Source organism: Piliocolobus tephrosceles, chromosome 13 (genome assembly GCF_002776525.5).
Source record: "Piliocolobus tephrosceles isolate RC106 chromosome 13, ASM277652v3, whole genome shotgun sequence".
NCBI classification, from domain to species: domain Eukaryota; kingdom Metazoa; phylum Chordata; class Mammalia; order Primates; family Cercopithecidae; genus Piliocolobus; species Piliocolobus tephrosceles.
Window position 1 is genome coordinate 301,883 of NC_045446.1, and position 27,028 is coordinate 328,910.

At 58.9% G+C, this 27,028-nt stretch overlaps 2 protein-coding genes across 8 annotated transcripts in view; one reads left to right on the top strand and one right to left on the bottom strand.

Moving 5' to 3' along the window:
• PTDSS2 (phosphatidylserine synthase 2) overlaps positions 1-10,356 on the top strand; it is a 34,006-nt gene extending 23,650 nt beyond the window's left edge. The window contains exons 4-12 of one of the 4 annotated variants that reach the window (XM_023183527.2): positions 1,086-1,153; positions 5,973-6,107; positions 6,463-6,513; positions 7,093-7,206; positions 7,315-7,433; positions 8,365-8,479; positions 8,553-8,698; positions 8,878-9,063; positions 9,413-9,634. In XM_023183527.2, the coding sequence (XP_023039295.1) occupies positions 1,086-1,153; positions 5,973-6,107; positions 6,463-6,513; positions 7,093-7,206; positions 7,315-7,433; positions 8,365-8,479; positions 8,553-8,698; positions 8,878-9,063; positions 9,413-9,575 (1,097 nt within the window). In that variant the 3' untranslated portion in view covers positions 9,576-9,634. Of the gene's footprint in view, positions 1-1,085; positions 1,154-5,972; positions 6,108-6,462; positions 6,514-7,092; positions 7,207-7,314; positions 7,434-8,364; positions 8,480-8,552; positions 8,699-8,877; positions 9,064-9,412 lie in introns of all 4 variants that reach the window. The other 3 variants (XM_023183525.1, XM_023183529.3, XM_023183526.3) reach the window with 3 other exon arrangements.
• Positions 10,357-13,375: 3,019 nt separating this feature from the next.
• Positions 13,376-26,126, bottom strand: RNH1 (ribonuclease/angiogenin inhibitor 1). Of its 4 annotated transcripts, none has more exons than XM_026447277.2 (10): positions 25,968-26,126; positions 20,996-21,099; positions 19,220-19,390; positions 18,566-18,736; positions 17,798-17,968; positions 17,549-17,719; positions 17,240-17,410; positions 16,757-16,927; positions 13,747-13,917; positions 13,376-13,643 (listed from the first exon to the last, which is right to left on the bottom strand). In XM_026447277.2, the coding sequence occupies exons 2-10, from the start codon at positions 21,079-21,081 to the stop codon at positions 13,556-13,558; spliced, it is 1,371 nt and encodes a 456-aa protein (XP_026303062.1). In that variant the 5' UTR covers positions 21,082-21,099; positions 25,968-26,126; the 3' UTR covers positions 13,376-13,555. The 4 variants fall into 4 exon arrangements, with proteins under 4 accessions (XP_026303062.1, XP_026303060.1, XP_026303063.1 ...); XM_026447275.2 differs by having other exon boundaries at positions 20,996-21,167; XM_026447278.2 differs by lacking the exon at positions 25,968-26,126 and adding an exon at positions 25,458-25,741.
• Positions 26,127-27,028: the final 902 nt, after the last annotated feature.

Consider the following 27,028-nt stretch of genomic DNA (forward strand, 5'->3'; position numbering starts at 1 on the left):
AGGCTGGGCACCTGCTCCGAAGGTGTCACCGGCAGGCCGGGCACCTGATCTGAAGGCGTCCCCTTCAGTCAGTGAGCCCTTGTCGAGCGAGGGCTGCCCCAGGTTAGTCTCACCACGACCTTTAGCTCTTGGGCCACTGGGAAGGTTCAGGTTCTCACCCCCGCCTGAGGAATCAGTTTGTGATCTCAGCTCTCTGTCTTGGGTCCCAGACCTCCCCAAGCAGCTTTTCCTAAGAACACCAGGGCATCTGTATTTCCTGCCGATGGCGGGCGGCTTTTCGTGAGCCATGGTGGCCGTCTTCCCCTGAGTACGTTGGGGCCTCCTGCGTTTGGTCCTAAAACCTCACGTCTGCGTGTCTTGCCATGAGCTGCTCGGAGCCATGGGAAGTCAGGAATCGAGGGATGGTTTCACGTTAGAAGTCTATTAACGTAACTCATCACATCAACATGAAAAAATTAATCCCCTTAAATGCAGAAAAACAAAAATTCATATTCATCCATGACAAAAGCTTGACATACTGGAATTTAAAAAATTTTTTAACATGATAAAAAAGTATCCTAGCCTGGGCAACATGTCAAAACCCCATCTCTACAAAAAAAAAAAGAAGAAAAAAAAATCAGCTGGATGTGGTGGCAGGCACCTGTGGTCACAGCTTCTCAGGAGGCTCAGGCAGGAGGTCGCTCGAGCCAGGAGGCAGAGGTTGCACCAAGATTGCGCTCTAGCCTGGGCGACAGAGACTCCATCTCAAAAAGAAATATCCACCAAAAACCTACTCCAGACTTAATGGCGCAAGGTTAGAAGCATCCCTGGTAAACAGGACGGGGATGTTTGCTGACCGATTCTGTGCAGCAGTTCACGGGCCAAAGATTTAAGGGCTGGAATGGAAAAAATGAAGAAAAAAATTCACTTTTTAGAGGGAAATTGTGCCTAATTCTCAGTTACAGCTTTATAAAGGGCTCTCCAGGGACCTGTGAGGGGCCCAGAAGAGACACTGGGTGTGAAGGAGCCAGGAGCCAGCCTGGGGCTGAGCAGGGCCGTGGAGGCCTGGGCTGGGCGCACTGACCTTCTGTCATCTGTCTTTGTAGCTTACTGGAGGTTTTGGCTCTGCGTGAGTGTGGTCTACGAGCTGTTTCTCATCTTTATACTCTTCCAGGTAAGCCGTTTTTCTGGGTTGGATACCTGGGAACTTAGGTGACAGTCTGGCCCCAGGCAGGGTGACAAAGGAGGCCTTGCCCACCCGGCCCTCGAGTGATGGGAGGAAGCAGGGCGAGACCTCAAAACGTAGGCCGAGCTGCGGGGGGCCTCCAGGAGCATCTGCTGGTGGGGCTGACAGTGGCCGTGTGTCAGGGCCACACCTAGGTGTGGGCACAGACGAGGGCAGGGCCAGTGCGGCTGCCGGGGTGGCTTTGCCCATAGCTGTCTGAGTGCGGGTAGGGACTGGGCATGAAGGGAGCAGCAAGGGACCTGCGACGCAGGCCAGCGTGTGTGTGGCCAGGGCACATCTGGGCCTCAGAGGGGACCCTGGCGCCCAGAGGGACAGGGTCTTTGTGTTTGTGTTTTGTGGTTGACCAGTGTGGTTGTGTGTGCTGCTTCCCCATCCTGACCACATTTCGGAAGACGGGCAGGGTGCAGGTGGGAGATGCCGCTCGCTCCTTTGTAATTCCTGGGTCAGGCTGTGTTGCTGCCGCAAATGCTTACTTTATTAATACTCTTTGTTCCGTTTAACTCAGTTTAAACACACATTTTGGGGCTGTCTTCAGGTTACAAAGGACTTTGCTATTCCCAGTCTTAAAACTCCCTCAGTGCGTGACCAGATTTTTTATCATCATGGCAGAATTGGTTTTTCTGGGGTAGTGTACATTCTATGAATTTTAGCGTTTGTGTAGACTTATAGAAACACAGTTAGGACGCACAACAATTCCACTGGCCCCAAAGTTCATTTGTGTTACCCCTTGGTAGTCGTACCCGCCCCTGACCCCTGACTGCTGGTGAGGGGTCGCTTCTGTCTCCGAGAATGTCCTATACACGGAATCATGCAGTGGGCAGCCTCTTCCAGCCCTGCGCGGTGCCTCTGAGGTTCATCCAGGTTGCATGTGTCTTCCTATGCTCCTCTTTCTTTTAGTATTTATCTATTTTTGAGATGGAGTCTCACTCTGTCACCCAGGCTGGAGTGCAGTGGTACGATCTCGACTCACTGTAGCCTCCACCTCCTGGGTTCAAGTGATCCTCCTGCCTCAGCCTCCCAAGTAGCTGGAATTACAGGCACCCGCCACCACCCCCCACTAATTTATTGTATTTTTAGTTTCATCGTGTTGGCCAGGCTGGTCTTGAACTCCTGACCTCAAATGATCCACCCACCTCGGCCTCCTGAAGTGCTGGGATTCCAGGTGTGAACCGCCCCGCCGGCCTGGGCTCCTCTTTCTTGGCAGTGACAGTTTCTCAGGCTCCTTGTGTCTGGTGACCTGGACAGTTTTGTGGATTGGTCAGGAGTGTAGTGGAATATCCCTCAAGTGACATTTGAAATTGGACAGTGTGAGTTCACCCAGGTGGTTCTTTTTCAAGATGGTTTTGAATCATCTGGGTCTCTTCCATTTCCAAACGAATGTGAGGATCACCCTTTCCAGTTCTGCGAAAAGAACAGGTGGAATTTTTTATAGGGATTGCATCGAATCTGCAAATCTGTTTTGGGAGTAGTGTCATCCTAACAATATTAACTCAGTCCTTGAAAGTGGGATGGCTTTCTGTTGATTTAGGTCTGTAATTTCTTCCAACAATATGTTAGAGTTCTCAGAGTTTAAGTTTTGTACTTGCTTTATTACATTTACATCCACTTATCTGATTCATTTTATGCCCTTGTAAGTGGAACTGTTTTAATTTTACTTTTGCATTGCTCGTTACTAGTGTATGGAAATGTAGCTTATTTTTGTGGCTGGTCTTGCATCCTGCAACCTTGCTGAACTTATTAGCTCTAAGAGTTGTGGGGTTTTGGGTAGATTCTTAAGAATATGCTATATTAGGCCAGGCGCGGTGGCTCACGCCTGTAATCCCAGCACTTTGGGAGGCCGAGACAGGCGGATCACGAGGTCAGGAGATCGAGACCATCCTGGCTAACACGGTGAAACCCCGTCTCTACTAAAAAATACAAAAAACTAGCCAGACGTGGTGGCGGCGCCTGTAGTCCCAGCTACTCGGGAGGCTGAGGCAGGAGAATGGCGGGAACCCGGGAGGCGGAGCTTGCAGTGAGCTGAGATCGCACCACTGCACTCCAGCCTGGGCGACAGAGCGAGACTCCGTCTCAAAAAAAAAGAATATGCTATATTCAAGATTATGTCTTCTACAAATAGAGTTTTACTTCTTCCTTTCCAGTCTGGATGTCTTTTATTTTCTTGCGTAGCTGCGCTGGCCAGAACCTGCAGCTCAACGTTTCCTAGAACAGACAAAGATGGGCTTTTTTTTCCTATTTTTTTGGAGACAGGGTCTTGCTCTGTTGCCCAGGCTAGAGTACAGTAGTGCGACCATAGGCCTCCACAGCCTCTAACTTCCCAGGCTCAGGTGATTTTCCTGCCTCAGCCTCCTGAGTAGCTGGGACTACAGCCATGTGCCACCACGCCTGGCTTTGTTTTTTTGAGATATGGTCTTGCTTTATCACCCAGTCTGGAGTACAGTGGCATGATCTTGGCTCCCTACAACCTCCACCTCCCAGGTTCAAGCTATTCTCGTGCCTCAGTCTCCGGAGTAGCTGGGATTACAGGCATGTGCTACCACACCCAACTAATTTTGTATTTTCAGTAGAGACGGGGTTTCACCATGTTGGCCAGGCTGGTCTCAGAACTCCTGGCCTGAAGTGAGCCACCGCACCTGACTAATTTTTTAATTTTCTGTGGAGGTGAGGTTTCGCCATGTTGGCCAGGCTGATCTCAAATTCCTGGGCTCAAGCTATCCATCCCCCTTGGCCTCCCAAAGTGCTGGGAGTATAAATGTGAGCCACTGTGCCTGGCCAGGTGGACATTCTTATCTGATTCCTGATCTTAGGGGAAAAGCATCCAGTCTTTCCCCACTGAGTATGTTAGCTGTGAGTTCTTCCAGGATCTCCCCTACCAAGTAGAGAAAGTTCTGTGAGTTTTTCTTGGATCTCCCCTACCGAGTGGAGAAAGTTCTGAGTTTTTCATAGATCTCCCTTACCGAGTAGAGAACATTCTAGTATATTCCTAGTTGGTTGAGTGTTTTTATCATGAAAGGTTGGAAGAGTTTTGTTAAATGTTCTTTCTGCGTCAAGTGAGAGGATCATATGGGTGTTTTTCCCCCTTCGTTAATATGATGAATTACATTTATTTTCTTATCCTGAACCAACCTTGCATTCCTGGGATAAATCCTGCTTGGTCGCAGGGTGTGCCTTTTTACATATTGCTGGACTTGCTTTCCTAGCATTTTATCTGAGATTTTTGCGTCCATATTTGTAAGACATACTGTCCTTTAATTTTCCTGGAATGTCTTGTTCTGGCTTTGGCACCAGGGTTTGTGAGGATGTGGCTGATGTTTTCTCTTGATTCGTCTGGGGTGAAGGCACACACTGGCACCATCACCATGATGCATCCGTGGTGCTGTGGACCTTGACCACTGGCTGAGGTGTGTCTGTCCACGTCAATCACAGTGCGTTCTCCACAAGGGGGTCACTGGTGCAGCCTGCACCGAGGGAGGGGAGTTTCGTTGCCCTCCTTGGAGTGTGGCGTCTGCGCACTACCTGGAACTCTTGTGCATGGGAGAGATCCTGCTTCTCTACTGTTAGTTATTCCATCATGTGATTATTTATATCAGTGCGGAATTACAGATACTTGTCTTACACTTGGATATTTATTTCAGCGCTGCTCTGTTTATCATGGTGCCCAAATTCTTTTGCCTTTGGGAGTTTCCACTTGGTTCCTGTATTGCTTTCACACACCATCACTGAGTTTTTGGCCTTTGGTTTTGTTTTTCTGAGCACATCCTGACTTCCTAGCACTGCGGGATGCTCCAGGCTCCTCCTGTCCACTCCCTACCCCGGTCCTGAAATCAACCCCTTCTCTAAGAGCCCCGGGTCCTTACGGAATATTAGGGACTGAGACCTGGGTGCTGGGTGGGCTGCGTGGTCCTGGGTGCCACAGCTCACTGTGTGCTCAGACGTCTGTCAATGATGTAAACCTCCCTTGAGGTCAGGCCCAAGAGCCTGCCTTGCCCCAAGGCCACGGGGTGCATCCGGCTGATGCCAGCGTCCGGGTGAGGAAGGAGCGATGTCCCACAAGGGTGACTTCTGTGGGGGTGTTGGCCTGAGCACATGTGTGGGGAGGGGTTAGGGGTGGGGGCGCGCAGCAGGAACTCGGGGCCCCGTCCCGCTCCTGTCTGTCCAGTGGTCCTAGTCCCCCATGTCCTGAAGCGCACCTGTGCCCACCTGGCCCCGGGGAGCACAGGTATGGAGACTTCGGTTGTCGTGCCCGGCGGTTCCTTCCACACGCGCTATCCCACCAGGATTGCCCTGGGGTGGGAGGGCTGCTGAGACAGGGCCCTGCCCTCCTCCCGGGTGACTGAGATGCAGTTTACAACCATGATCTCCCGGCCGGGCGTGGTGGCTCACACCTGTAATCCCAGCTCTTTGGGAGGCCGAGGCGGGCGGATCATGAGGTCAGGAGATCGAGACCATCCTGGCTAACACGGTGAAACCCCGTCTCTACTGAAAATACAAAAAAAAAAAAAAATTAGCCGGGCGTGGTGGCGGGCGCCTGTCGTCCCAGCTACTCTGGAGGCTGAGGCAGGAGAATGGCGTGAACCCGGGAGGTGGAGGTTGCAGCGAGCTCAGATCGCGCCACTGCACTCCAGCCTGGGCGACAGAGCGAGGCTCCGTCTCAAAAAATGAATAAATAAAATAAACAACCATAATCTCCCGTTTCAAGTTGCCACCACTAACTCTAGCCCCACTGACGGGGGCACTGGCCTTGCAGACTGTCCAGGATGGCCGGCAGTTTCTGAAGTATGTTGACCCCAAGCTGGGAGTCCCACTGCCAGAGAGAGACTATGGGGGAAACTGCCTCATCTATGACCCAGACAACGAGACTGACCCCTTTCACAACGTCTGGGTAAGACGCCAGGAGCCCTGAGGCGGATCCCTCCCCAGGTGTGGCCCTTTGCCGGACCAGGCACCATCCGTGCTCCTGCCTTGCCCCCCGTGCCCTTGGCCCACATGTGGGGCCTCCTCCTGGTCCAGAGATGTGCTGAGGCCCTGTCCGTTTGGGTGGTGCTCACGCTGGCCGGGGGCCCCTGCTCTCTAGGCTGTCAGGGACATGGTCTCCACAGGCCACAGCAGCACCTGTGAGTCCCTGGCCTTCTTCCCGGGGTCTGGCAGGTGCTGCTCAGTTGTGGGTTTGACCTGCCAGTGTGGGGGGTGGGGGTGGCTGTGCCCCAGGGTCAAGGGTCACACCCTGTCGCCCACAGGACAAGCTGGATGGCTTTGTTCCTGCGCACTTTCTTGGCTGGTACCTGAAGGTACGGCACCTCCTCTTCGCGGCCACCCTGCCCCAGTTCTCGGGCCTGCCCTGTCCTCTGGGCCGTTTCTGCCCGTGGGGTTGAGCTCACGGTGCTCTGAGTGTGGTGGGACCCTCCCGGGAGCCCTGGAGCTGAGCCCTGATCCTGGCCGGGTCCTCACTCCGTCCTCAGGGTGGGGGCGGCAGAGAGAGGCAGCAGGGCAGGAAGTCCAGCCCCACCTGGGCTCAGGCACCCTGTGCTACCTGGGGGGCCAAGAGCAGTACCCGCTTGACCCTGCAGCCCACCCGGCAGCCCCTGCACGCAGCCTCGGCTGGCTTGGCAGAGGGACCGGTACCCCGGCAGTTTGGTGTCAGGCCCCAGGCATGGGGATGCTGCCTTGTTTGCTGACAGTCATAGCATCGAGGCTGCTGGAGGGGCAGCCGGCCACCACCCCACACTCACCGCGAGACCTCACTGGGGGGCCTGCCAGTGCTCTCAACTCCAAGAATGCTGCCAGCCGGGGTGGGGGCTGTGTGCACCCGTGGGCAGGGCCGAGCGTGGCAGCACGTCCCGCACTCTGGTTGACCCTGGCACCCACAGACCCTGATGATCCGAGACTGGTGGATGTGTATGATCATCAGCGTGATGTTCGAGTTCCTGGAGTACAGCCTGGAGCACCAGCTGCCCAACTTCAGCGAGTGCTGGTGGGACCACGTAGGTGCCAGCACAGCCCCCGGGGCAGGGGTGCAGGCTGAGGGCATTCTCGGTTCCCTGTGCCCTGCTGGGGTCTTCCTCAGGGCCCCATTACCCCCCTCCCCGCAGTGGATCATGGACGTGCTTGTCTGCAACGGGCTGGGCATCTACTGCGGCATGAAGACCCTCGAGTGGCTGTCCCTGAAGACGTACAAGTGGCAGGGCCTCTGGAACATTCCGACCTACAAGTACGTCGTGGGGGCTGCAGGGGCAGGGCTGGGTGCGGGTTACCCAGAGGCAGCCTCAGCGTCTGTGCCCCGGCGGACCCTGAGCACCAGGCCTGTCCAGCGTGCGGCTCAGGAGGGGTGACAGTGGGGCTTTGCCTCCTGGAACCTCCCCTCTGACCCGCTGTTACTCGAGCCCGGCCGCCCCTCATGGTGGCCACGGCGTCTGACCCACTCACCTCTCTCCTCAGTCTCCGGCCAGCCTGGCTCAGGGCTCTGGGATCCTTCCGTGCTTCTCCCTCCCCTGGTTGCTTTGGTTATGAAATAGTTGCTGGTACTTTGTCATTATGACTTTGGAATTTTAAAAAGATACAAAAGTCTAAGGAAAGGCCTGGGGGGCGGGGGTCTCCCCTCTTGCCTGTGGGTGCCCCGGCTCTGCCTGGACACCTCTGCACACGTGGCCAGCTCATGGCGCCGTGGAGCGCCCTCTGAGGCGCTGCAGCCACTGCTCAGACTGGAAGAGACTGAACAGCAGAGGGCTGTGGGGAGGCAGGGCTTGTGGCTGCGTGGCCAGACCTCGGAGAGCGGCCAGGCAGCAGCTGGGTAACCAGGAACAGAGTCCGTGGCCCGATGCCGCAGGGTGGGGCCGGGTGACCGAGAGCAGAGCCAGCCCGATGGTGCAGGGCGGGGCCGGGTGACCGAGAGCAGAGCCAGCCCGATGGTGCAGGGTGGGGCTGGGTGACCAGGAGCAGAGCCAGCCCGATGGTGCAGGGCGGGGCCGGGTAACCAGGAACAGAGTCCGTGGCCCGATGCCGCAGGGTGGGGCTGGGTGACCAGGAGCAGAGCCAGCCCGTTGGCGCAGGGCGGGGCCGGGTGACCACAGTCTGTGGCCCGATGGCACAGGGTGGCGTTCAGTGGGCTGCCGTCCTCATGCTGCCGGCTCTGTGGTTCCCAGGGGCAAGATGAAGAGGATTGCCTTCCAGTTCACACCCTACAGCTGGGTTCGCTTCGAGTGGAAGCCGGCCTCCAGCCTGCGGCGCTGGCTGGCCGTGTGCGGCATCATCCTGGTGGTAAGGCCGGGCTGCCTAGCGACGATGTGGCGGGTTGGGGGCCAGAGCTGGTGCTCACCCTCTCCTCCCCTAGTTCCTGCTGGCAGAACTGAACACGTTCTATCTGAAGTTTGTGCTGTGGATGCCCCCGGAGCACTACCTGGTCCTCCTGCGGCTCATCTTCTTCGTGAACGTGGGTGGCGTGGCCATGCGCGAGATCTACGACTTCATGGATGACCCGTGAGGGCTGCGGGGGAGACACCCCGGGGCATGGGGGGGCGGGTGGAGACACCCGCAGGGGGCGGGGGGGCGGGTGGAGACACCCGTGGGGGGTGGGGGGCCGGGGAGTGGGGCCTGGGCAAGGCCTCCTGGAGGACCCTGGGGGGCCCGGAACGCTGAGCCCCCTGCTACTCCTGCAGGAAGCCCCACAAGAAGCTGGGCCCGCAGGCGTGGCTGGTGGCGGCCATCACGGCCACGGAGCTGCTCATCGTGGTGAAGTACGACCCCCACACACTCACCCTGTCCCTGCCCTTCTACATCTCCCAGTGCTGGACCCTCGGCTCCATCCTGGTGCTCACGTGGACCGTCTGGCGCTTCTTCCTGCGGTGAGTGGGGGCGGGCGGGCGTCTTCCGAAGGAGGGCTGCTGTCCGGGTCTCTGGGCGCAGGCGCGGTGGGAGTTTGGTGGTGGTGGTGCCTCCTGTCCCTGCTCCAGCCCTCTGGCTGCCTCTGTGGGAGGGGCCTTTCCTGACCCAACCCTCGGGTCCTTCACTCGGCACTGATGGATCCAGGCTCCTCAGGGCTCCAGTCAGCCACGGCTGCTGTCGCAGGGCCAGAGTACCCGGCCCCCACCCAGCCCATCCTGGACCTCCACAGGGACGAGGTGCCAGCTGTCCGTGGAGCCTGCAGGGGGGGTGGGTGTGGGAGCAGGTGATGACACTGCCCCCTGCCCCCAGGGACATCACTTTGAGATACAAGGAGACCCGATGGCAGAAGCAGCAGAGCAAGGATGACCAGGGCAGCGCCGTCAGCAACGGGGACCAGCACCCGCTGGGGCTGGAGGAAGACCTGCTGGAGCCTGGGGTGGCTGAGGGCGAGGGGGCACCAACTCCAAACTGACCTGGCCGTGGCTGCCTCGTGAGCCTCCCAGAGCCCAGGCCTCCGTGGCCTCCTCCTGTGTGAGTCCCACCAGGAGCCACGTGCCCAGCCTTGCCCTCAAGGTTTTCTTTTCCTTTTCTCCCGTGCATCTGGCGAGGCTGAAGGCGAGGGGTGGAGGAGGCCCCAGCACAGCCTCATCTCCGTGTGTACACGTGTATGTGTGTGTACACATGCGTGGCCACCTGCGGTGTGCACGTGTTCTCTGGGCTGCAAGGCTTCTCCAGAGCCGGGAGCTGGCTGGCGTGGCAACGGCGTGCTCTGGGGCAGCGTGTCCCTCAGGAACCGGGGTCCTCCCTCCCCTTTCTGCCTGGTCAGCCCCGTGGCCTCTGGCCCACCAAGCTCCCTGTCACCCAGCCACGGCATGGCCCAGGCAGGGACATCACAGTACCCTTTCTGCACTCCGTGGGCCCCGGGTGCGCTGAGGCCTGGAGGAGTCCACCCTGGCTCCACATCCACCTCCCCGCAGCTCGTGTGGGCGTTCGTCCACAGACACTCCATAGCTGAGCGGCAGCGGATCCAGGCGGCGACGCTGAGCCATTTCCTCAGAGCCTTCCTTTCACACAGACCACCCTGGAGGACACGTGGATGGGGTCAGAGATCACTGAGCTGGCCCCTCCAGGGGCCTGGAACCCGGATGCTGGGGCCACGACGCCTCTGTGGCTCCGAGATGAGGGTCATCTTCACGAGCAAAGAGAACCAATAAAGTGACAACGAACGTCTGAGGCTTCCAGCCCTCCCCCCAGCTCCCCGTGTCCTGCTTTGGGGTCCGGTGCAGCCCCCCAGCCTGCCCTCACGCGCAGTGCCCACTTGGGGAAAACCACACAGAGGACGGGAGGCACTGGGGTCAGCCTCAGCCTCTGCACCTGAGCAGACTTGGTGCCTGCCCCCCAGAGAGAGCAGGTGCCAGACGCAGCCCCTCCCCCAGGCTCCAGGAGGGTCCAGGTGGCACCCACCCTCTACTGCGTTTGTCCCAGGGCTGGCGACCACTGGGCAGTGGACACAGGATTCCTGGGGAGGGGCAGCTGCCTTCTCGGGCCACTGTTTTTTTTGAGATGGAGTCTTACTCTGTCACCCAGACTGGAGTGCGGTAGCACGATCTTGGTTCACTGCAACCTCCGCCTCCCAGGTTCAAGCAATTCTGCCTCAGTTCCCCAAGTAGCTGGAATTACAGGCGCCTGCCACCACTCCCGACTAATTTTAGTATTTTTAGTAGAGATGGGGTTTTACCACATTGGCTAGGCTGGTCTTGAACTCCCAACCTCAGGTGATCCACTTGCCTCGGCCTCCCAAAGTGCTGGGATTACAGGCGTGAGCCACTGTGCCCAGCCAGGCCACTATTTTTAAAACTTTACCATGAAAATTTTCAAACACAAATGGAGAGAAAAGGGGTTCCCTGAGCCCTGTTCCTAGCTGGGGGGCGGTAAGGGGTGTCGGTGGCTGGTTGGACACAGCCTGAGGGGACTCCAGGAGCCAGATGCACCCACACTCCCTGCTCTGCCTTGGGACCCCAGGCTTTAAACAGCTTTACATTGTGTTTTTCTTTGATTACTTCGGGGAAACTTTCAACCCCTGTACGTCAAGGGCTGTAACATGGAGCACATGTGAGGGCAGCCTCCCAGGCTCGGCAGGAAGGTGTCCTGTGTGGCCACCACGCCCGGTGCCCAGCAAATCCCTTTTCCAGTCAGCCACTCACAGCTTTGGCTCTGCGGCCCCGCACCGACAGGGTTCTGCCAGCGGCCCTGCCCTGCGCTGCAGGACACATGGGGCCTCAGCATTCTGCTCTTTGCAGGTGGCAGCTTTGACCCCTCAGGAGGAACTCCCCACTGTGGGGGGCCCCTCTCCCCTCCCTCACTCCTGTGGGACCCCACTGTCCCTCCACCCGTGTCTGCATCCCCCGATGCTCTGAGCCCCGTGGCGGCAGGTGGGGTGGCGGCAGGCGGCGGTGACGGCAGGTGGGGGTGGCAGCCGGTGGGGTGTCGGCAGGTCGGGGTGGCGGTCTGCTTGTGGTCACCGTCTGCTCTTCCCAAGGAGCAGGGCGAGGCGGGGCTTGCGATGAGAGTCCTGTGTTCCGGCGCCAGCCGTGTCCCAAAAGCGGCCCCTGGGAGCCTTTCCAGCAGCAACTCAACCCCAGGCAATGCCCAGGGGCTCTGGTTCCCCACACACCGAGATGCTCCAAACTCATCTTGGGCATCTCTTGCCCCATGCCTGGCATCACCCATGTCCCCAAGGAGCCCTGTTCCCCTGACTGGGGGGTCATAGTTAAGAAACTAAGATCCTGGGTCATTTTTTAATGTAGGTATGTGTATATATATGTATGTATGTATGTATTTTTGAGACAGAGTCTTGCTCTGTTGCTGGAGTGCACTGGTGTGATCTCAGCTCATTGCAACCTCCACCTCCCAGGTTCAAGCCATTCTCATGCCTCAGCCTCCGGAGTAGCTGGGATTACAGGCATGGCCACCACGCCCGGATAAATTTTGTATTTCTAGTAGAGACGCAGTTTCATCATGTTGGCCAGGCTGGTCTCGAACTCCCAACCTCAGAAGTTGCCAACCTGATCCGCCCACCTCAGCCTCCCAAAGTGCAGGCGTTAGGCCGGGCGCGGTGGCTCAAGCCTGTAATCCCAGCACTTTGGGAGGCTGAGACGGGCGGATCATGAGGTCAGGAGATCGAGACCATCCTGGCTAACACGGTGAAACCCCGTCTCTACTAAAAATACAAAAAACTAGCCGGGCGAGGTGGCGGGCGCCTGTAGTCCCAGCTACTCCGGAGGCTGAGGCAGGAGAATGGCGTGAACCCGGGAGGCGGAGCTTGCAGTGAGCTGAGATCCGGCCACTGCACTCCAGCCCAGGAGACACAGCAAGACTCCGTCTCAAAAAAAAAAAAAAAAAAGTGCAGGCGTGAGCCACTGTGCCCAGCCTCCGCACCCGGCCCCTGGGTCGCTTTAAAGGGCTTTATTGGGCCGGGTGCGATGGCTCACACCGGTAATACCCAAGACCAAACACCAGCCTGGCAAACATGGCAAGACCCTGTCTCTACAAAAACTACAAAAATTAGGCAGGTGTGGGGGTGCACGCCTGTAGTCCCAGCTACCTGGGAGAATGAGGTGGGAGGACGGTTTGAGTCCCAGAGGCCAGGCTGCAGTGAGCAGAGATCGCGCCACTGCACCCCCACCTGGGCCAGTGAGAGACCTTGTCCAGAAAAGGGGGGTTGCCAGGGAGCTTCTCTGCAATTAATTTGTAGTTGCTGACTCAGCATCAGACCTTTGAAAGCTGACAAGCGTCCCCGCTTTTGGCTTGGCATGGCGGGGCACCCCAGGCTGGCCCGCTTTGATCAGCTGCCCACCCACGGGCAAGATGGGCTGCCCCTGAGGGTGGGCCCCACCGTCCCACACACAGCTGCAGACAAAGCTGGGGCGAGAACTGGGCTCCAGGCAGGAACCCAGGTCAGGCTGCGCTGGGCAGTGCTGGGAGCTCCTGAGGCTCTAGGGTGGAGTGGCTGGGCCTGTGGGCAGCTCCCAGCAGGCGTCACCCCGCACAGGCAGAACCAAGGGGCATCCCCCCACCCCAGGCAGGGCCTGCCCTGTGCTCCCCAGCGTGGGTGAGGTGCGGCTCAGAGGACCCAGCTGAGCACAGCCAGGGCCTTGGGCTGCTTCCCTGGTGCAGGTCCCTTAGGCAGTGAGAGAAGCCCATGCCACGTGGGGCGGTGTCGTCTCCGATGCCAGCACACCTCGCAGGGACCCCAGGAAGGACAAGAGCCCCTCCTGCCAAGAAAATGCTTTAATGGTTTATAAAGTGTCCAAAATATACTGGCAAAAATCAGCGGATCTGAGCGTTTCTCTTCAAACCTAGGATATACAGGGTGAGCACATGGCAGGGGCTGCTCAGCCCCAGGGGAGCCTCGAAGCCGGTCGTCCAGGGAGAGCAGCGGCAGAAAGCGCCTCAGGAGATGATCCTCAAGGATGGCTTCTCCTCCTCCAGGGCCTGCAGCCGGCCCTCCATCGCCGCAGACCAGTAAATGTCGTACAGGCTGCACAGAGGCCAGAGGGAGGCGTGGGCCTGTGTCCTCCCCAACCCCCGCCTTCCTCCCTGGGCAGCCGTGGCCACACCACCCGCCCAACGCGTCCACATACACCAGCTGCTCTAGGAGGCAGCCCGGCTGCCGGACACTCTCCACCAGCTGCAGGACGCCCGCGTCTCCCAGGCAGTTGTTGCTGAGGTCCAGCTCACGCAGGCTGTGGTTGGCCAACAGGGTCGCGGCAAGGCTGCCGCAGCTGCGGTCACTCACATCACAGTCGCCAAGCCTGGGTGGAGCAGGGTGGGCGTCAGGGTGCGGGGCGTGCCTGGCACCACGCTGACCAGCTGAGCAGCCTGGGCCTGGAGGGCACGATGGAGGCCCAGGCCGCGAAGCCCAAGGACCGACGGACACCTGTGCTCGGCAACTCGGGACCCTCAGGTGGGGCCGTCCCCAAGGCTCAGCCTTGGCAGCTTGTCTCACTGTCCCTCTATGGCCCTGGGCAGGTTCCCCACCACAGACAAGAAAGGCCACACAGACAAGTGGGGCACGGCAGCCTGACTCACCTGAGACCTTCTGCAGGGAGGAGAAAGGACAGGACGAAGATGCCGTGCACCCAGAGAGCTACACCCACCCCCTTGCCTCTCCTCTGGGTGGGCTTCAGAGAAGCCAGGAGGGTGTGGAGACCACCAAGAAAGGCACAGAGTGGACGACAGAGTTGAAGTTTCAGAGAGAAACGAGGGTACAGGCCAGACAACAGAGTGGAGAAGAGAAGACCCAACACACACTTCCCGAGGTGGAGCCGCCACAGGCTGGGCAGCAAGGCCAAGGAGTTGCACTGGGCCTCTCCAAAGTGGGGGCCAGGGAAGCTGCAGGACCCCCACCCTGTGTGGTGGCTCAGGGGGAACAAGTCTGCAGTGACCAGGACCCAAGGTTCCTCTCCACACCTGGAACACCCACAAGGTCCTGGCAGCCAGGATGGTGTCACCTGGCAGGGAACTGGAAACCCCCGGCAGGAGGAAGCCCTCGGGAAACACAGCCATGACTCGGTCTGCAGAGCCCACTGTCCAGCATGACTCAGCCTGCAGGGCCCACTGTCCGGGGCTCCGAGGCCTCACTCAGAACCTGGTGCCCAGCCCAGGATGACCAGCCACCCATGGAAAGCCCCTGGCGAGAGGCACACGGGAAATAGCAAACAAAAGACAAAACACTGAGGGTGGAAATTCAGTAGACTGGCTGGTAAATGAGAACATCTCCCGAAAATAAAACACCGAAGAGAAAGAAAATTTGGAGAACACAGAGGGCCAGTCCACAAGACATCAGGACAGGCTCATGGGCACAACAAAAAGAAAGGTAAGAAAAGAGAGAGAAAAATCAGCAAAGGCATATTTTCTCAGTAGAACCAAGTATCCGGCACAAAGAACAAGACCCACGCCAAGGCCAAGCACATGGAACCCCGAACACAATGGACAAAGAGATCTGGAAAAACTGCCGAGAAAAAGCAGATCATGCCCACAAGATGACAGTGGCTCATGCCTGTAATCCCAGCACTTTGGGAGGCTGAGGCAGGCTCATCATTTGAGGTCAGGAGTTCAAGACCAGCCTGCCCAACATGGTGAAACCCCATCTCTACTAAAAATAAAATTAGGCCAGGCACAGTGGCTCACTCCTGTAATCCCAGCTCTTTGGGAGGCCAAGGCAGGTGGATCACGGGTCAGGAGATCGAGACCATCCTGGCTAACATGGTGAAACCCCGTCTCTACTAAAAATGCAAAAAATTAGCTAGGCGTGGTGATGGGCGCCTCTAGTCCCAGCTACTCGGGAGGCTGAGACGAGAATGGCGTGAACCCTGGAGGCGGAGCTTGCAGTGAGCCCAGATCGTGCCACTGCACTCCAGCCTGAGCGACAGAGCAAGACTCTGTCTCAAAAAAAAAGCTGGACACAGTGGCACACGCTATACCCAACTAAATGATCCAAGGGCAGAGCAGGGGCACAAGGCCTCTAAAAATTACCTTCTGCAGAACCCTTTCTTAGGAAGCTGCAAGAAAACGTGCTTTAACAAAGGGAGGAAATCTGGAAAGACATCCTGACGCGGGCGGGTTCCCGCATGGGAGGAAGGTAGGCGGGGCTTCCAGGAAGCGGGACCACAGGGTGGCCAGGTGGGCTACAGTCCCATAAAGCTCTCAGGATTCATGAACTGTGACCTCTTTCAACGTTAAAATGAGAACTCAAAGTGGTGCTGCCAGCCTGCCTTGCCCAGCCCATGAACATGCATGCTCGCTCTCACCTGTGTGCTCACGCACATGCACACTCGTGCTGACACGTGCTCACACACACACTAATGCTCTCGCCCATGTGCTCCCATACACGGACGGTCGTACTCACACTCATGTTCTCACACACGGACAGTCATGCTCGCTCTCACCCATGTGCTCAATCATGCTCACACGTGCTCACATGGACACTCGTGCTCACACATGCTCACACGTGCTCTCACCCATGTGCTCACAGACACTCGTGCTCACACACGGACACTTGTGCTCACTCTCGCTCATGCTCAGACACACGGACACTCGTGCTCACTCTTGCCCATGCGCTCTCACACACAGGCAGTTGTGATCACACTCATTCCCACAAGGACACTCCTCTCGCTCGTGCTCAGACACTCGTGCTCACACGTGCTCACATACAGACACATGCTCTCGCTCGTGCTCACACGTACACTCGCCCATGTGCTCACATACACTAGTGCTCACTCTCACCCATGTACTCACACACGGACACTCATGCTCACACATGTGCTCACACGGACACTGCTCCCTCTCGCCCATGTGCTCACACACAGACACTCGGGCTTACACATGCTCACATTCATGGACACTCGTGCTCTCTTGCCCATGTGCCCACACACCCATGCTCACACTTACATGCTCTCACACCCATGCGCACACAGACACCCGTCCTCACACCCACATGTGCTCACACATGGACAGTTGCGCTCACTCTCGCCCACGTGCTCACACACGGACACTCGTGCTCACACAGACACTTGCGCTCCCTTGCCCATGTGCTCACACACGTGCACATGACCTCCCAAATATGCACACTCGTGTCCCTCTCTCACTCACCAGAGCACCCGCAGCACGGAGCCGGGCTGGCCCAGGCCCTGGCAGAGTTCCTGCACGCCCGCATCCCCCAGCCTGTTGTTGCTTATCTGCAGCTCCAGGAGACACTTGTTCTGGGTCAGCACCGAGCTGAAGTGGGAGCAGCAGGCGGCTGTGAAGCTGCAGGACTTGACCCTGTGGACACAGACAGGACTGAGGCCTGGCAGGGACCAGGCTGGCCCACAGCTGCAACTGGCCCTTCTCCTGAAGGCCCCACATGGACCTGAGCAAAAACATCTGAGAGCCTCCCCAGGTGTGGGCACCTGCACCTGGTCCTCAGCCCCAGCACTGTTACTATCAAACCACAGGCTGCTCCCTGGCCCATGCATTCTGAACGTCAGAGCTAAGCCCAGCACCTCCCCTGGAGTCGCTCACTCCTCCCCTGGTCTCCTTGGTCACCCTGGCCCTCTCTTGGGCGACAGGGCCTGCCCCGACAGCCACACTCACCACAGTGACTCCAGCTGGCAGCCAGGCTCCAGCAGAGTCTCACACAGCAGCCGGGCACCCTCGTCCCCCAGCTCGTTGCCGGCCAGGCTGAGCTCCTTCAGGCTCTCCTTGGTCCTGAGGACACGGCACAGATCCCCGCAGCCCTTGGCAGTGATGCCACACTCCCAGATCCTGCAGGACATGGACACCCCCAGACTTTCCTCAGCGCCATCTCATGGCCTGAGGTGAGCCCAGGGGGTGGGGGAGGGCTCTGAGGACAGCCCGCCGCCCCTTACCCTCCAGGAAGGAGGCCTCGGGGAGGTGACTCACCACAGGGTCCTGAGGCTGGAGCTGGGGTGGAGCAGCCCTGGGCACAGCTCTGCAAGGCCCACATCACCTAGCTTGTTGCTGCCCAGGGCCAGCTCCCGCAGCGAGGCCTTGGAGGCCACGATGCTGCACAGGTCCCGGCAGTTGTCTGACGTGATACCACAGCCCTCCAGCCTGGGGACACAGGTCACGCATGAAGCAGCATGGGACCCCCCAGCCCAACCCCGCACCTCCCCAAGGCCCAGGGCCTACTTGAGCGCCTCCAGCTGGCAGGGGGAATCCTTCAGGCCCTGGCACAGCACACGGACGCCGGCCTCACTGATGTTGTTGTTGCTAACCGTGAGCTCCTTGAAGTCCGGCTTGGCCCTAAGCACGGAGGCCAGGGGCTCGCAGCTGGCAGCCGAGAGGTTGCAATACTCAAGCCTGGGGAATAGCTGAGCTTAGCACCACACAGGAATGTGCACCAGCCAAGGGTGTGATGCGAGGGAGTGCAGGGGGGTGCTGGTGTCTCATCTCCCCCTCAGCCTTCTGCCTAGGCATCAGGTGGTAGTGCTGAGGGCCCCCCCAGACCCATCCAGAGGCCGAGGCCTCTGTGGACACCGGCATTCCTTCCGGAAACCCCTCACCCCCTCCCCGACCTCGGACCTCGGGGCCCAACCAGGCCCAGGAGAAAGAAACCAGCCTCTGGAGGGCAGGGCCGCCTGCACGTGCCAGGCTGTGGTCAACTCACAGTGGCCAGGCCCCCCCCACACTGAGTGGTGAGTGGAGCCTGACTCACGGCCAGGTCTGTTCCCACTGTCAGGTCCTGGGGCAGCTGTGCCTTGCAAAGGGCAACTGGAGGGGGAGGGAGGGCAACGACAGATCCCCCCAGTCCCAGTACCACGGAGAGGGGAGAACACCACAAGGACCCTGTGACCTGAGTCCCCTCCTCACGGCTCCTGGCGGGCGATGTGCCGTACAGGGGCTGACCGGGGGACAGGCAGTGGAGAGCATGGGTCCCGGGGCAGGGGACAAACTCACTGCAGCTTTTCCAGGCGGCACTGGGGGTCCAGGAGTCCCTCACAGAGCAGCTGCAGGCCCGCATCCCCCAAGAGGTTGTCGCTGAGGTGCAGCTCCTGCAGGGTGGGCAGGGAGCGTAGCGTGCTGGACAGGACCCCGCAGCCGGCCCCCGTCAGGTAGCAGTCCTGGAGGCTGGAGCATACCTGGCTGTCAGCAGGACTCCCCTGAACCAAACTGCCACGCCCTTCGCCTGCCAGAGCCTAGAGCCTGGAGCCTGGAGCCGCGCTCTGCAGGCGGTAGGTCTATACCTGCTCCTTCCCTGGACAGGGCTCTGGGGTCTCCAGGCAGAGTGAAGGAGGGCACACGTGTGGCTCGGCTCAGGGAAACCTGTCTGCAGACACACCCTTCAGCAGGAGTCCTGTGGTGATGCTGGAAGGCCAGGGATGGCGGGCGGGGCCAGACCTTGGGCGCAGGGGCTGGGACAAGGCAGGAGGGGCCCTGTCCCCCTGCCGTGAGGCCACCAGGCCTGTGTGCCTCTGGCTCATGTTGGAAATGCCCGCTGCCACCGCCTGCCCACCCACAGCTGCCCACGAGCCCCTGGCAGCTTTGTCCCCTGCTGCCGGGCTACCAAAACAGGCCGCACCAGGCCAGAGGCAGTGCTAGGCCCCACCTCACCTCAGCTTCTGGATCTTGCAGGAGGGGCTCTGCAGGCCCTGGAGCACGCAGTGCACGCCAGCATCACCCAGCTCATTGCCACGCAGGCTGAGTTCTGTCAGTGCAGGGTTGACTCGGAGTGCCGAGCTGATGTCGCTGCACCGTGCCTCTGTGAGGCCACAGTCGTCCAGCCTGCAACCAGACCCCAGGGTCACGCGGGCCACGCTCAGGCTCCACCACTACCCCACGCGCAGATTACAACCCATCGGTGGGCCCAGAAGACAGCAAGGCAAGTCACACAGGACATTGCAGAAATGAAACAAAAAAGAGGAGGAACTGTTCTGTGAAAGTTCTAAGATGCTTGCACGTATGCAGACATGTGCCTGAGGCCTAACATGCTCTTCACCTGCAACCCTGAAGCACTATCCTGGTCTGTCTCTAGGGAAAAAAATCAAACTTGTCTGAGGTGACACCTACGGGAACTGCCTGGAACAGGACGCAGCAGGTAGTTCAGACACAGGAGCAAATAAACAGTGACACCAGCTTCTAACATGACAAATAAACGTATTCAAGTCCTTCCTGATTAAATGAATAACTGAATGAATACAGCTAGGAAAAAAACCAGGTCTTGCTCACAAAAGAATGACAATTGATCAATGATGGAGCAAAGAAAGAAATTACAAAATTCAGGCCGGGCACAGTGGCTCCCACCTGTAATCCCAGCACTTTGGGAGGCCGAGGTGGACGTCACCTGAGGTCAGGAGTTCGAGACCAGCCTGGCCAACATGGTGAAATCCGTCTCTACTAAAAATACAAAAAGTAGCTGGGCATGGTGACAGGTGCCTGTAAACCCAGCTACTCAAGAGGCTGAGGCAAGAGGATTGCTTGAGCCCAGGAGGTCGAGGCTTCATGAGCCATGATGGCGCCATGATGGAGCCACTCCAGCTTGGGCAACAGAGCAAGGCCCTGTCTCTAAAAACAAAAAGAATTTAAAGTATCTCTCGAAGCCACTGATTGGTCACAGGAGAAAAGGCAGTGGCGTCACAGTGAAGAGGATTCTTGCCAAACATGCAGGACTTCAACCATGAGAAACCATCAGACCAGCCCCAAGGGAGGACGTCCTACAGGAGCATGGCCAGACCCTCAGAACCCAGAACCCAGAGAGATGAGGGGACAGTCACAGACGTGAAGAGGGCTAAGGAGACAGGACTGAGGGCCACGCAATCCTGGACCAGTCAGGAAGAAGAAAAGGGCGGGGCGGAAAAGCAGACTCTGCCTGGAGGTGCTGGGCCAGAGCCGGCGCCCGCAGGTACACAGGACCAGTCCTCATAACCCTCCGCAAACCTGACACTACTTCAAACAACCAGCTAGGAAGAGACAAGATGAGACCCACCCAGGAACTCATGTCCTGCTTGTGAAGCCGCTGGGGTTGTGAGGACCTCGAGGGCCAAGGACTTGGCAGGGACAGGCAGCGCCCCACGGAGGCTCACGGAGGGGACCCAAGCTGTGTCCTGCCCTCGTGTCTCCAAGGGAGGGAGACGCGCGGAGACACCAGAGCCAGAGACCCACTGGCCAGTGCGGGCCCACACTGCATGAGCTGGAATGGGTTTTACATTTCTAAATGGTCGACAAGAAGCACAAGAATCACAAGAATCACATTTCATGCACGTGGAAGCTGCATGAATTCACACTTCACGTCCATAAACAAGGCATCCAGAACAGTGCGCCCTTCAGAGGAAGCCGCCGCCCGCAAGCGCCCCTGCCAGCACCCCAGGGCCACCCCGAGGGCACGTGTACCTGACCACTTGGCACTGCTGGAGCAGGGGGAGGAGCTCGGCCCACCTAGCGTCGCTCAGCTGCTCACACTGGATGTCCAGGCTCATGGTGGAGGTGAAGAGTGGCTGGGTGGGGGGCAGAAGGAAGAGAACGTCTTGGCCAAATCCCCTCACGGTTTCACAGGCTGGAGATTCTGCAAACGAGAAAAGTCCAAACAGGACCCACGGGGCTGATGTTTCAGGAGGAGCCGCAGCCTCTCCCTGAGCAAACACTTCCTCTTCAGCACCTTCCCCACCTTTGTCCCTGGAGCAGACGTTGGGAATGGGGCAGGGGGGCAGGGACCAGCACCCACCCCTAGAAAGGCCACCATGGGCAGCAGAGCTTGAGAACACAGACGCCAGCTTCCATGGCCCCCTTCTGGGGCTGGGGACTCTGCACCAGGCCAGGGCACATCCCCTGTCCCATGGCACACCAGCCCAGAGGCCAGACTGCCAGGCAAGCTGGGAGGGTCAGCCTGGGACAGGCATGGCTGCCACATCCTGAAACCTCCCCAGGCACAGGCCCTGAATATGGAAGGAGGTTCCCGAAGCCCTGCGAGCACAGCTCAGGTACCTGCCAGGGGCCTGGAGAAGGAAGTGGTCAGGCAGAGACAGCCACCCCAGACCTCGGTAGGTGGACACATTCCCTGAGCACCTGCCAAGCACTGGCCTGGGGACTACAGCAGGGCAGGAACCTGGAGAGGAGGCTCGACGGCCAGGAGGGCTCCCTGGAAGCAGCAGCTCTGAAGCCACACTGAGGGGAAGGGCGGGCAGGGGTGGGGAGAGGGCTCTCATCCAAAAGCCCCAGGAAGCTGGCAGGATCCACTCCAGGAAATGACGCAACCCCAGCTGCCCTTCAGAAAGACGGCCAATGGACCACTCAGGAGGCTCCTGGTGCCCTGACACCCCCAGCTGCCTGAGTCTGTGTGCCAGGCACTCCTCTTCCCGGGGCTGGTTCAGAGGCGGCTGGCCCACTCCGGATGAGTGGAGGGAAGAGGCCCCTGGTACCAACCAGGAGGAAAGAGGCAAGGATGGGCTCGGGTCCACACGCCTGGGCACCAGGCCTGCAAGGACAGTGGCAAAGGGCGGTGACACCCTATGGCCCCACGTGGAGGAACTGAATCCACCCGACCCGAAGCACATGAGCAAAACTGACCAGGGTGTGGTCACCCAAACTCTGACTCCAGAATCTCGTCATCGGGAGGTACTGTGGGCGGGAGAGGGGGTGGAAGGAGAGCCTCAGGAGGCTGCCCAGGCTGAAATCCAGCCTGACACTCCTGTGTCCTCTGTAGCCAGATGAAAGGTGGCCCCAGGGTGTCCTCCTCCTGGGAAAGCTCGGTGGGGGCTCAGGGAGGCCACTGCTCCTGTGACCATCTGGAACTAGGGCTGCGGGAGTGGCCCCGTCCCCACCCCTCAGGCTTGGCCAGACCCTGCTGTATCCCAGGAAGGCCCTTCTGAACCTCTGTGGGTCACAGATCCCACTGAGAATCCCATGAAAATGCGGGTGTAAGCGCCCTTCTCTGTGACAGGAGCTCCCTACACAGCCAGGGCTAAAGCACATTCAGGAACCCGCCACCACCAGCCCGCAGCCTGCTTTGGTCCAGGCAGGGGTCTCCCTTATCCGGAGACCAGACCTTCTCAACCTTACGGCGGGAGGTCTCCGCAGCGCCCAAGGCCTGAGCCCCCCGCCCGGGGAGCCACATGGGAGGGGCCGTTCGGAGGCCAATTCAGGTCCTTCGGTTCCGACGTGATGGGGACGTGGACACGGCGACCTCCGAGGGGCACAGGGCCACCCTCTAGGGAGACACGGGCCACGCTCAGGCGACGCGCAAAGGTTCCCGCTCCCTGGGACCCCTGCCCGCGTCGAGCCCCTCGAACCCGCTAGTTCCGGACACCCTGCCGCATACTAAAGGGCTGGGAGGGAACCTCAGAAAAACACGGAGGGGGTCTCCCCTGCCTCTCTCTGCCCCCGCCCGCGCCCGCTCAGCCCGGGACGCTCACCCGGCGCCGCCCCGCAGACCCAAGGCCCGAGCCGCTTCGCGCTCCTTCCGCCCAGACGGGGACGGGCGGAGCCTCCAGCCGTGCCCGGCTCAGTCCCCGGGCCTCGTTCCAGTTACTACCCCAGCTTCCCCACTCCCCCCTCGGTCGGGGGTGAAGCCTGACGTCCGCATCCCGTTTCCCACTGTCTGGCCCCAACCAGCCTTTCCACTTAATCTCCCGGAACCGGCGCCTGCACCCGCCTTCCCCCAGACCATCCCTCCAGCTCTGGCAGCCCCTGCCTCCTCCCACAAACAGGCCGGATTCCAAGAACTCCCCAAACACTAAAATAAAGCAAACCTGAGACACCCCTTTTTGCTACCAGACTGGAGGAGATGGAACAGATTGAGGATGAGTTGTTGTGGCTGACGCGAAATGGGCGAGGCTGTGAGGAGAGGTTTTGGAAAGCCGCTGGGCCCTCCTGAAAACTTGGGACACGCCCTCCGTTTCTATCAGTCAAGAGTTCTTCATGCCTGAGCTCGGGAAACATGTTCAAAAATATTTTGTTTGGTCCCGCCTTTCTGGACCAAACCAATGTATATCTTAAATGTATTTCATTGATGCCTCATGTCTCTCTAAAGCGTACAAACCAAGCTGCCCCAACCACCTTGGGCACATGTTCCCTGGATCTCCACTGGCCGCAGTCACTCATATTTGGTTCCGAATAAATCCCTTCACATATTTTACATTTTAACTATTACTATCGACAGTACATTTTTAAAAATAAGAATGGCCCTGAAAGATGTCAACATCCTAATCTTCAAACCTGTGGTGTCACCTTACGTGGCAAAAGGGACTTTGCAAATATTAGGAATATTGAGATGTGAAGGCTATCCTGGGGTATCCAGGCGGCCGGCATATTATCATGAGGGTTCTTATGCAGAGACAGCAGTTTTGAAGATGGAAGAAGATGGCCTCTAGAAGTTGGAAAAGCAGATTCTCCTTGGGAACCTCCAGAAGCAACTACCGTTGCCAACACCTTGATTTTAACCTCCTAAAACTCACTTTGGGCTTCTGAGCTCCAGGCCTATAAACAACCGATCTGTGGCAAATTCGTTATAGCAGGGATGAGAAAATAGCTCACTGCAGCCTCCTCCTCCAGGACTCAAGCAATCCTCCTGCCTCAGCATCCCAAGTAGCTGGGACTACAAGAGTTCAATACCGGAACTGGCTAATTTTTTCTATTTTTTGTAGAGACGGGGGTCTCACTATGTTGGCCAGGCTGGTCGCAAACTCCTGGGTTCAACAGATCTGCCCGCCTCGGCCTCCCTAAGTGCTGGGATTACAGGCTGCACCAGCGCATCCAGCCAAATGTAACCTTTTTTTTTTTTGAGACGGAGTTTCGCTCTTGTCACCCAGGCTGCAGTGCAGTGGCATGATCTCGGCTCACTGCAACCTCCGCCTCCTGAGTTCAAGCGATTCTCCTATCTCAACCTCCCAAGTAGCTGGGATTACAAGGGCCTGCCACCAACCACGCCCGGATAATTTTTTTTTTTTTGTAAAGACGGGGGTTTCACCATGTTGGCCAGGCTGTTCTTGGACTGCTGACCTCAGGTGATCCGCCCGCCTCGGACTCCCAAAATCCTGAGATTACAAGCGTGAGCCACTACGCCCGGCCCCAATGTAACTCTTTTTCTCTTTTTTTTTTTTTTTTTTTTGAGACGGAGTCTCGCTCTGTCGCCCAGGCTGGAGTGCAGTGGCCGGACCTCAGCTCACTGCAAGCTCCGCCTCCCGGATTTACGCCATTCTCCTGCCTCAGCCTCCCGAGTAGCTGGGACTACAGGCACCCACCACCTCGCCCGGCTAGTTTTTGTATTTTTAGTAGAGACGAGGTTTCACCGTGTTAGCCAGGATGGTCTCGATCTCCTGACCTCGTGATCCGCCCGTCTCAGCCTCCCAACGTGCTGGGATTACAGGCTTGAGCCACCGCGCCCGGCCCCCTATGTAACTCTTAATGGCAACATCGTGTGCAGTCTCCCGCTTGTATTCAGTTTACTAAACCAATCGCTAAGACGACACTTGAGACTGTTTTCAGATCTTTAGGCTTTCCACCATCCTAGAAGGGGGCCTGCCTGGTTCTAAGGCCGTTCTGAAACACTACCAAACTGTCCTCAGAAAACAGTGCAGAAGTCCTCTGGTTTCCCCCGAGGTGCGTGGGCACCTTGGCTGGAACCTCGCCCAATAATAACACGATGTGCTTGGGGCCCCTTCATCATTTCCGCCAACCCTGGGGACAGCCCTGAAGCCGGCCCCTAACAGCCGTTCCAGTTCTGTTGCTCTCCTCCCCGCAGCCCCAGGAGGTAGCTTCGCGGCCCGGCGTCCGGTCTCCCTGTGATCCCAGAGCGAGGCTCCGCAATGGAGGGCGGAGGACCCTCCCTCCCCGACCTCGCACGACCGAGACCGCCCACCTTTCCCCCAACGCCCGGCGGTGGGAGCCGTTCGAGTCTTCTCCTCCAGGGCGGTCCTTCCCGGGAGGCCGGTTCTTTGGGGGAATAAGGTCAAGGGTTACGTGATTTGGGGAAGAAAGCTCGGCTGGACCAAGATTGCTTGCGTAGCTCGCTGGAATCTAAGGCACTAGGGAGCATGACGGCCACGCGAGAACGACCCAAGTAGACGCAGCACCGCCCCCTACCCCCGCACAGGGACTTCCGGCGCGCCCCAAAAGGGAGCTCGCGGCGCGATGACGTCTTCAGGGAGCGCCACGTCCGCCGGGGGGCGCATCTGCCCAGCGCAACCTCGGCCCCGCCTTGCCGGCCCCCGACCTCTGTCCCGCCCGACCCCGCCCCGCCGCGGGAGCGCGCCACTCGCCCGCGCAGCAGGGGCCTCAGTAGCGCTAGGCGCGCGTCTTCCGAAAACCCGAGTAAGGCCGGCGTGGGCGAGGCCTGGCTACAGGCTGACACACCGCTGGAGCTACTGACCTCGGGACGACTGGCGGACGGTCGCGGGCCTGGAGACCCAGAGCTAGACAGCCGACTTCCTTCTCGAGCCAGCAGAACGGGTTGAAAGTGTCCACAGCTCCAGCCGCCAGAGTCAGCGGCGCGGAAGTGTTGTAGCCGGCTGGTGGGCGCGGTCAGGTGCGGGGGCGGGGACTACTGGGCGAGGCTCGGCGCAGGGGCGGGGCCTGATGGGCGCAGTCTTCATGCCAGGGGGGCGCCTAGGGGGCAAGGCTAGGCTCGGGGGCGGGGCTCGGCGAAGTACAGTCTTGGCGCAGGGTGGGGCCTGGTGGGGCGAGGCTCGATGCGGGGGCGAGAGGGTCTTGTGTGGGGACGGGGTCTCCCTAGTAGGCGGGGCTTGGTGCTGGGGGCGGGGCCTGGCGGGCGCGTGCTGTGGCCTATCACTGGCAGACACGTCTCAGCGATTCCTCAGAATCCTCGGAGGAGGCGGCCGGGGTCCGGAGCTGCAGCGCCGTGGAGGCGGAGTCGCAGGCGCGGGTCGGGCGTTGCTGGGGCGCGGAGCGCGGGCCCCGGAGAAAGAGGCCGCCTCGGGACAGGAGGGACCCGGGAGAAGCCCCTCTGGGGCGGCTCCGCCTGTCTGGGTCGCCTCTCTAGGCGACCTTAGTAGAGGGGCTCCTTTGCGCCGAGATCGCGACCCTCGACGGAGCCACGGCCCGGTGATCCACGCTGCCCATCCCGGCCATTGGCTGCGCCTTTTTTTCGTGGGACCCCACCCCGCAAGGCCTGCAGAGCTGCGGCCTCTTCCCGAGTGTTCTCATCGCGGACGGAGTTGCCCCCGCGTCCATTCTACGGCCGACACCCTAGCGCCGAGTTCCAGACTAGCCTGGGAAACGCAAAGCGACCCCACCTCTACAAAAGTGGGTCTACTTTAAGTTTTTCACTAGTCCCCAGTTCACAAAATAGACATTTTGGCAGATGAAGATTGCAAGGAAACTGACGGTGCATCAGATTCTTTAGCAATTTGCTAAACCTTTTCTCTGACTGCCTTTATTATGTATTTATTGTCGAGACAAGGTCTTGCTCCG

Coding starts and splice junctions, on each gene's coding strand:
- RNH1 (XM_026447277.2), bottom strand. CDS start 21,081: ATGAGCCTGGACATCCAGTGTGAGCAGCTGAGCGACGCTAGGTGGGCC. Junction 19,391..20,995: donor CAGCAGTGCCAAGTGGTCAG/GTACACGTGCCC, acceptor GTCTGGTTGCAG/GCTGGACGACTGTGGCCTCA. Junction 17,411..17,548: donor TCCAGCCTCAGGACCCTGTG/GTGAGTCACCTC, acceptor CATGTCCTGCAG/GATCTGGGAGTGTGGCATCA.